A 9,377-nucleotide genomic window follows, 5' to 3' on the forward strand; every position below is an offset into this window, starting at 1 on the left:
TGGAGAACGTGATCCGGGACGCCGTCACCTACACCGAGCACGCCAAGCGCAAGACCGTCACCGCCATGGACGTGGTCTACGCGCTCAAGCGCCAGGGTCGCACTCTCTACGGCTTCGGCGGCTAAAATCTTGCTCTTCCAATTTGAATTCTACTTTACAAAGGCCCTTTTCAGGGCCACCCATTTCCTCAAAAGAAGAGCTGGCACGGGATGGTGCAAGGTGTCTGAGTTATGAGTGTTGGTGCTTAAAATCAGTAACGTCAACCTAGGAGTGATTTGCAAGAAAGTGTGCCACTCGCTTTACATTGCTGAATAGCAAAATCTTAGTCTACCCCTACATGTGACTACGCCAAAGGTGCGTTTTCCTGGCCTTCGGGTCCCTGTTGTAATATGATCCTCTAATCACTATTCTGTAAAAAATGGCACTCCTATTTTCTGGTAAAAATTTGCACTTATTCCCAGAGAACAAAGAAACACTTGGTCCAATCAACGTTTGTCAGCAGTTAAGATGCTTGTCCAATCAGCAAACGCAACCAATCAGAACTGGTTAGCTAATGGCTTTTAGGACTACGGAGAAGGAAAGGCTAGGGAAGATTTTGTTTAAGCATTTATTTGTAAGAGTTAGGAAATAGATTTAAGGATACTAAACTGGTGAGTGACGTTTACTTATAGGTCGGTTCCGGCTCGAGGGTGCACAATATAAAAAAACAAAAAACAAAAGAAAAACAAAAACTGTTGACAGTCCACAGGGAATTGCGACAAAGGCCATGCCTCTGACGGGCCTGAAACCCTAGGAAAAAGATGGACAATCTCACCTGCTGTTTACAATATCGGATAACCTGCTGCAAGGTCAGCTATGCCAGTTCCTATTGGACCTCAGTGAGTTGAAGTGGCCTCAAACATGTTCTGAAAACAGCATTGTAGTTACCACTAAGAATGATTTGTCTCAACACCAACTTTTTCAATCTCAATGTTGGGCAGGGAGGAAAATGGATTCAGACTCGGTCAAAATATTCAGGCATTGGATTCAGGGGAAATAACACGCTGATTTAGGTAGAAAAGACATTCAGTAGTTAGCCACATTTCTTTTTTCCTTCCCAGGAGAACAGGTACCTGCTTTTTTAAAAATAGGAGAAAAATGGAAGTAAAGAAGGCGATACTCATCCCTGGCTCATCCTTCACAGGCCACCACAGGTGAGTACACTTGGCCTCCTCCTGCTGAGGACCAAGACTCTAATTGGGCATTATAGTTCTCTGATCTCTGCAGTTTTAAACACCAAAACTGTTTAGCATTCTCCGCTTGGCTCTTCCTTAATTTATTGCTCTGCCGGATTTTTCTTTCTACTCTTTTCTTCCGCCCAACCCTGGTATAATATTCCCCAAGTTTCTGGCCTTACCCCTTTCTTTGTTCATTTTCTTAAAGATCTCATCCTAAACTGCTGAGATTCCTGGCACTCTTAGCCTACATAATTCTCTTACACCTCGCAAACAAGCCATCGAACCAGTTTGGTTTGTGTTATGAAGTCGAATTGAGCTCCATAGAAGTTTCTTGGCTATAATCTTGACCAAATTGTATGGCTAGGTCTCTAGCCCATAATGCTGCAGGTTGGGTTCAAACTGCCACCGCCTTGGTTAGTGGTCTAGTAGTCACAGACTGCTTGCACCTTTCTTGATTAAAGCTCTAGAATTGACTTACTGACTTTCTAATAATGATTGACTTTCTGGAATTTTCTGTTCTCTACTGGTTCTAATTCCTTACGATTTCCGAATGTTATTATTGTGATTTTAGGTGTCATCAAGTCGAGAATGGCTCATAGTGACCCTATGAAGAGCCAACTTGAACCCTGCCCTATCCTGTGTGATACTCATCATCTCAGAAAGACTCAGTTCTGGTATATTCATGTTATATTCTGGTATATTTACCTAAATCTGATTTGAGTCATGGTGGAATAATGTGTAAGTTGCCAAGCAGCTAACCATCAGATTGACATTCAAATCTATCAAATACTCGCTAGGAGAAAGATGGATATTGCACTTTCTCTGACCAGCAGGTAGGTATCACAATTGGAATAGACTACACAAGGCTTTCCTTACTCTAGAGCTAATGGGAGAGGGACTCATGTTTGAGTGTCCCCATGACCTGTAGGCCTCATAGCTTTTATTGAGAAATTTTTAATTACATAAGCACTAAAATGTTAACTGGACTCTAAGATGTTCTTTATTGTTTCTTATGTGTTGGCCTCCCCTGTTTCCATAACTACATCATTATCAAGACAGCAGCTTCAGCATCAGCATGAGAATTAAGGTTATCCTGTCCCACTGCTAATATTTGTCTTAAGACAGGTAGTGCCTGCCTTGGTCAGTTTAACCCCTACAGATGGACAGATTTAACAGTAGTGAATGCTGTTCTGGGGTTTTTGCTGTGTTTTAGGGAATTGGTAGCATTTTTTTGTAAAGAAAAAATAGTCTAGAGCATACCGTTATATTGTTCTTATGTGCCTTCTAGTGGATTTTTAGAGGCAGTAAATCACATGGGAAGAAACTGTGCACCTTTCTTCTGCAGACCAGCTAGTGAATTTGAATTTGTGCCTTTGAATTGCTAGGCCAATAGAGCACTATAGCACACACTAGCTGTTTTAAAACTTTTATTCAATTAATAACTATTTTCTCATAGCAAACTTGTGAATAAAACTATTTCATTCCTAAAAATCATTCAGCATAATTTGAATATTCATATGCATGAATATGAATCCTGTGTTTGAGGCTCTACATCAGGTCAAGTGAGGAGGGAGCAACTAATTGTGAAAAATAAATATTAGGGCAAGGAAAATATTAAAAAAGAATATTTTAGTGATGGTTGTTCAGCTAAGTAAATATACTGAAAAGTATTATGCCAGGGTGGGGAAGGGAGGCACTTAATTACACCAAGAAATGATCACCAGGAATTGAGTGCATTCTTTTGGACTTCTTGAAGTAGGGAAGACCAGAACACTTGGAGATCTCTAGGGGAAACTGGGGCCACATATGCTGAGGGAAACAAAGATTTTACTCCAATTGAGGGTGGGGGGGGGGTGGCGGAGGAGACCTTCCCCTAGAGTTTGCATCCTGAATTTGGACTTCTAGTCTTTAAAACGACAAGAAAATTAATTTTGGTAAAAGGAACAAAAAAAGTTTTCTTAAAGATTCTGAAAACCCTTCAGACCAATTTTACTTCCTAACAAGGGGGTGGTTTTTAAGTTGGAATCAACTCCATGGTACTGGATTGTTTTTCTTTTAACCTACCCTGTGCCAGGCTCTGGTGGCCTGGTGGTAAAAAGTTGTGCTGCAGTTCTGAAGGGACAGAGTTCAAATCCACCAGCTGCTCTGCAGAAGGATGGGTAATCTCCTCCCAAGCGATTAATTATTTGCCTCTGAAAAGTCACTAGAGAAAGTACAACACTTTACATCTTTCTCCTAGAGAATAGATAGATTTGAATATCAACCTGATGGTTAGCTGCTTGGCAATTCATGCACTATCCCAAGACTCAGATCAGCTATGGGTCAGTTCCAATGGGATGTTACTATTACTAGTGGTCTAGTGGTAAACAGTTCCACTACCAAACCAAAGGCAGGAAGTTCAAATATATTTCTTGGGGGAAAGTGAGCAATCTTCTCTTGCACAATTTGGTGTCAGCTAAAGTTTATTCTGACTCTAAGGCGTCTAACAACGATATGGTAGGGTTCACCCATCCGGCAAAGAGGCAAGTATCAAAACCCCACTGCTTCCCAAAGGAGCCCTGGTGATGAGGTACTTAATATACCCAGTTTGAACCCACCGTTATAAAGATGCATAAAGCTCTATATAAAGGCTAACAGTCTCAGAAACATAGGAAACATGCACGCACGGTAGCCAGAGAAGGCCTCACTGCTGAAGTGTGGAGGTAAACTCTGATATAGCGGAATGCAAACTCAGAACAGACAGTATAATCTCGAGTCGGGAGTATGTGCAAGAAGCTTAAAGAAAGAGGGTCATTTTAGCTGGACCTGTGTTAAAGAGAAGCCCTGTTTAAGAGTACATACCTGCTGATAAAGAGACGCTTCAACCCACCACCCACTTAAGGTAGCAGCCGGTTTGCGTTGATCGGCAGTCGAGAACCCAACAGGACCTTGAGAACGGACTGAAATCTTGCCCATCAAATTTAGAACTTCTCTTGCCTAAGGAAAAGCTTTTTATCCCCCTAAGGACATCCCGACAAGAGGGGGCGCAAGCGAGCATACTAAAACTTTGGCTTTACAAACTTAGGTGCCCAGCTCTTATAGTAAATCAGTGGGTGGCCCTAAAAAGGGCCGTTGAGGTTTCTATAAAAATAACTTTAGCCGCCAAAGCCGTAAAGGGTTCGTCCCTGGCGCTTGAGCGCGTAGACCACGTCCATGGCGGTGACGGTCTTGCGCTTGGCGTGCTCGGTGTAGGTGACGGCGTCCCGGATCACGTTCTCCAGGAACACCTTCAGCACCCCGCGGGTCTCCTCGTAGATGAGGCCGGAGATGCGCTTGACGCCGCCGCGCCGGGCCAGGCGGCGGATGGCGGGCTTGGTGATGCCCTGGATGTTGTCGCGCAGAACCTTACGATGGCGCTTGGCGCCCCCTTTTCCAAGGCCCTTCCCGCCTTTACCACGACCAGACATGTCTCGTCACAAATGGTAACTAAAAGTGAGTGGAGAAGAGCGAGCGGTTACTTACATATCCAGTTCGCTCCGCCCTCACCCCGCCCTCATGCAGGGAACGGAAAACGCGCAGGCGGGAAAGGTGTGACGTCAATAGGCCCCGCCCTTACACCCTCCAAGCTTTGTGCAGTCAGGGGGGAGGGGGAGGAGTAAGTGACGTCAGTTGTCCGCGCCTTTAAACGCTCCTCCTGGTCAATTAAGGCGCGAAATTTGCTGCTAACAGCCTCCTCCCTAAAATTGTGTTCAGAATTAGCGGGAGTTGGGCGGTATTTTGTTGAGTTCCGCATTTAGGGACCTAAATACATACATAACAATAGTCACAGATAAAAGCCCATCAGGTTATTCTAGGAATGCTGTAGAATCTTTGCGTTTAGGGTAGCTGGTTTTCGTGATAGGGCTAATGCCCAGGGAATCTTTACGTCTACAAAACATTTTGATTTTGCAGCTAATTCTAAAAAGGTATAGAGTGCACTTCAAAGGTTCTTTTGATTACTGTACTTAAATAACTGGAGGTTTCTTACAGCTATTTTACTTGATAATGTGGGTGGCTCTGAAAAGAGCCTTTTGGTTGGAAGGGTTGTAAGAACACTTGTGATTTCTGAAATTATGCCCTTTCCCCTCGGATGCGGCGAGCGAGCTGGATGTCCTTGGGCATGATGGTGACACGCTTGGCGTGGATGGCGCACAGGTTGGTGTCCTCAAAGAGCCCCACCAGGTAGGCCTCGCACGCCTCCTGCAGCGCCATGACGGCCGAGCTCTGGAAGCGCAGGTCGGTCTTGAAGTCCTGGGCGATCTCGCGCACCAGGCGCTGGAAGGGCAGCTTGCGGATCAGCAGCTCAGTGGACTTCTGGTAACGCCGGATCTCGCGCAGGGCAACGGTGCCAGGCCGATAACGATGGGGTTTTTTGACGCCGCCGGTGGCAGGCGCGCTCTTGCGTGCAGCCTTAGTAGCTAATTGTTTGCGTGGGGCTTTGCCGCCAGTGGACTTACGAGCTGTCTGCTTAGTACGAGCCATGGTAAAAGCTGTGGAAAATAGCAGTATTTTGTTGCTGATACTTATAGTACCTGAGCTGTGGTGATTGGAAGAGAAAAATATTTAAATATCGTGCGTCATGTTCTGATTGGCCTATTCACAAGCTTTTCAGCAATAGTGGAGTGTCATTGGCTCATGTCTTCTATCCTGTTCCCTTCACATTTTACCCTGCTATTCTGAATGCAGTGCATTTAGATTTTTTCCCCCACCTCTAAAGATTTGTTTTAAATGCTATCATCGTATCCCAGTTTTGTAAAAGCCTTCAGATCTTGGGACTGGAATATTGCCCATTTCCCTCGTTATGCTCTTAATACTCACTAGAAGTATCTGAAGTCTTTTCTTACAAAATAAAGCGAATCTTTTGTATTGCCTAGTTGCCGATACTTACAATTAAATTGCACCAGCGTTCACGGAAATATTTTCTGTAAACACTATCTTTCCGGAAAAGACTTGTGAGAGGGTGGAGAGCTCAGTAGAATGTATATATAATTCTCTAAAATCCACATGCAAATATAGATCACTCTTTGCCCTCGTTTTTGTAGTTATCCGTCTTCGGGGAACAGAGTTGTTTTGTGCTACGGAGAATTTGCCCAAGAATTTGTTGAGGTTTGAATGGCCAGTTTCGAGTGGAGTGGGAAACTGGGTGTTTTACAACTATTGCTAGTGACTTAGTGCACTTAAAAATGACCCAGTAATTAAACAAAACCCTCGCTCTTCTTTTTTATCGCGCTTTCATAGAAAACGAACAGGTATCGCTAAATGCCAACTCTGAGAACTTTATTATGAGGAATACATCACGGTTCTTAGTTCGGCCACGTCTCAAAAAGGAACCTCTTTTATTGGTTAAAAGACCTTCATAAAGGAGCCAATAAAAAGACCCGGTCTAGTCACTTCATTTGCATAGAGCCATTCCATTATTTGAATTCAATTTAATGAGATTGTAGGAGACAAACCATAATTGGAGTGAAATGAATAATAGAATTTCTCTTGAATCAACTAACTCATTTTTTTTCTTTTTTAAAGCAGCATTTGACATTACGTAATTTTAAAAATTAGCAGTCTTCAGGAAAATTCATTTGTAAAATAATGGCAAACAAGTTTACAGAACATGTGTCGCGAAATCTCTTCCAAAACTTGTGAGTTAGTATTATCTCTAGTTGCTAAGCATTTAGCTTGATAAATGGAAGGAGAAATGGCCCAGTTTGCATCCTACAATTGCAGACTTTGTTGAAAACATGCTCCTGCGCTTACACAAATAGTCTGGCATAAGTCATATACTTGTTCTGGGAATGCTAGGAGCTAGGTCCATTGGGCAGGAGCGTGTAGTGAGGCATTGTGTTGAGGCTTAACAATATATTTTTTTTTTTAACTATTCTGCTCTGAAGTGTTTTAGCATCTTATTGCTTCTGGATGATCCTTTACAAGTTTAAGAGGGATTGTCCTAAAATGTTACTTGTAAGAGGCTTGCTTTCCTAATAAAGGCAAGGTTAATAACTTCAGTCATAAAACTTGTCAGGGAATTGCATGAAACATTGAGTATTTCTTTATTTCAGCTAAAGTATGTACCACTTCGAGCGCTAAATATTTCCTAGTTTAAAGTAAAAATGTATGATAGCATATTCTCCCATGAAAATGTTTGAGTCTGTCTGAAATATATTGTAGAAATGATTATTAAAATTTCCCTGAACTATACTGAAATACAAGAATACCTGATACCTACTGAAAGGACATCTGATCTAACATGCCACTGCCTCTACATATAGAACCATGACTCTAAATATAGTGCAAATGTTACTGCAGTGTTAGTTCTGGAGTTGAAGGTGAAGTTGTTATGTGACTGGAGTTTAGATTGGCTCTTTCTATTTACAAATCAAAAGTCTATAGCCAGAGAGACCTTTTCAAACTATATTGAGGAGTAATGATGTCAGCTTGAGGACTAAAGTGTGCCAGTTTCAGGCCATGGTCTTTTCAATCATTTGTTATGCATCTGAGAGCTGGACAATGAAAAATAAAATGACAAGAATTGATGTCTTTCAACTGTTGTGTTTGGCGAAGTGCCAAAATAACAAACAACTATGTCCTGGAGAAAGTGCAGCCAGAGTGCCCCTTGGAGGCAAGGATGATAAAACTGTTTTACACAATACCAGCATGTTGCTAGGATAGATTATTCCTTGGAGAGGAACATCATGCTTGGGAAAGTGGTGGATCGGTGAGAGGAAGACTGTCAACCAGATTGATACAGTGATTGCTGAAGTGGGCTCTAGTGTGTCAGGAATTGTGAGGATGGAACAGGATAGGGCAGGGTTCACATCTGTTATTCCAGGGGTCACTATGGATCATGGATCATACTCCACCGCACAACCAAAGAACAATTTACAAAACCAAGCACTACCTGCTTTCTGGAAGGAAAAACAGCACTCTGACATAACTGGGCAACAGAGGCAGGCATTTCTCCATCCAGTGATTCATATTTCTACGTGGAAAAGCCCAAGGACTTTGGAGAACCATGTCTAGGTGTGTTTGCACCAAGAAAGACAATGGCTCTGTTTGCTAAATCTGGAGCCTCCTGAGATTTGGCGACCTAGGCAGGGGGCGCGGTGGTTGTTGGGAGCAAACACATTAGCGCACCAATCACCGCACGGCCCCGCCCTATAAATACCAGGAGCCTGAGGCTTGCTCCTTATCCTGTCTTCTCAGGTTCTAGTGGTTGTTTCTGTGTCCTGTTGTCAGCATGTCTGAGACTGCTCCTGCTCCTCCGGTGGCTCCTACGCCCCCTGAGAAAACTACTGCCAAGAAGACCAAGAAGCCGGCAAAGGCTGCTACTTCAGCCTCCGCGGCTAAGAAGAAGCCCGCCGGACCTTCGGTGTCTGAACTTATAGTTCAGGCTGTTTCCACTTCCAAGGAGCGTAGCGGCGTGTCGCTGGCTGCGCTCAAAAAGGCATTGGCGGCCTCCGGCTACGATGTGGAGAAGAATAACAGCCGCATCAAACTGGGGCTGAAGAGCCTAGTGAGCAAAGGTACCCTGGTTCAGACCAAGGGCACCGGCGCCTCTGGCTCCTTCAAGATCAACAAGAAAGCTACCTCTGCGGAAGCCAAACCCAGTAATACAAAGGCTGCCGCAAAAGTTAAGGCAACGGGCACCAAGAAACCGAAAAAGCCTATTGCAGCTACTAAGAAAACTGTTAAGGCTCCGAAAAAGGCGAAACCTGCGGCGGCAAAAAAGCCTTCAAAGAGTCCCAAGAAGATCGTGAAAGCTAAGAAAGTAGCTAAGAACCCTGCGAAAGCCAAGGCGGTGAAGCCTAAAGCTGCTAAGGCAAAGGTGACCAAGCCAAAGACGGCTGCCAAGCCGAAGAAGGCAGCTCCGAAAAAAAAGTAAAAGTTCTGGTTGGAAGCTTCTTCAATAACCAAACGGCTCTTTTAAGAGCCACCTACACACTTCATAAAAAGAGCTTTAGCAGATTTTTCTGCTAACTAGGCGGTTGGGAATAGTCCTTTCGCCACTGGTGACATCCACCCAGGCGGCTGAATTGAATGCACTACCTGCTCCACAGCTGAAAGCTGGCTGCCTGTATCCAAGAATCAATCCCCAGAGTTCTCTGGAACCAGGCGTCTATAAGCAATTCCCTCCCCTACATGTGCAGT

At 43.9% G+C, this 9,377-nt stretch overlaps 4 protein-coding genes across 4 annotated transcripts in view; 2 read left to right on the forward strand and 2 right to left on the reverse strand.

Annotated features, from left to right (window-relative positions):
* LOC102853195 (histone H3.1-like) overlaps positions 1-125 on the forward strand; it is a 4,015-nt gene extending 3,890 nt beyond the window's left edge. The window contains exon 3 of the mRNA XM_006888633.1: positions 6-125. Coding sequence (XP_006888695.1) covers positions 6-125 — 120 coding nt within the window. The remainder of the gene's footprint in view (positions 1-5) is intronic.
* Positions 1-4,663, reverse strand: part of LOC102854814 — a 96,181-nt gene extending 91,518 nt beyond the window's left edge. The window contains exon 1 of the mRNA XM_006888637.1: positions 4,377-4,663. Within this exon, the coding sequence (XP_006888699.1) occupies positions 4,377-4,663 (287 nt within the window). The remainder of the gene's footprint in view (positions 1-4,376) is intronic.
* Positions 4,664-5,306: 643 nt separating this feature from the next.
* LOC102852782 (histone H3.1-like) lies at positions 5,307-5,738 on the reverse strand. Its single transcript, XM_006888632.1, has one exon. It carries the CDS (start codon positions 5,715-5,717, stop codon positions 5,307-5,309), a length of 411 nt encoding a protein of 136 aa, XP_006888694.1. The 5' UTR covers positions 5,718-5,738.
* A 2,728-nt stretch (positions 5,739-8,466) lies between these two features.
* LOC102855216 (histone H1.1-like) lies at positions 8,467-9,111 on the forward strand. Its single transcript, XM_006888638.1, has one exon. It carries the CDS (start codon positions 8,467-8,469, stop codon positions 9,109-9,111), a length of 645 nt encoding a protein of 214 aa, XP_006888700.1.
* Positions 9,112-9,377: the final 266 nt, after the last annotated feature.

The sequence above is a fragment of the Elephantulus edwardii genome, unplaced genomic scaffold, assembly GCF_000299155.1.
Source record: "Elephantulus edwardii isolate Elephantulus edwardi_28Jun2011 unplaced genomic scaffold, EleEdw1.0 scaffold00070, whole genome shotgun sequence".
NCBI lineage: Eukaryota > Metazoa > Chordata > Mammalia > Macroscelidea > Macroscelididae > Elephantulus > Elephantulus edwardii.

Excerpts from the sequence above, each read along its gene's own strand:
- LOC102852782 (XM_006888632.1), bottom strand. The coding sequence starts at position 5,717 with ATGGCTCGTACTAAGCAGACAGCTCGTAAGTCCACTGGCGGCAAAGCC.
- LOC102855216 (XM_006888638.1), top strand. The coding sequence starts at position 8,467 with ATGTCTGAGACTGCTCCTGCTCCTCCGGTGGCTCCTACGCCCCCTGAG.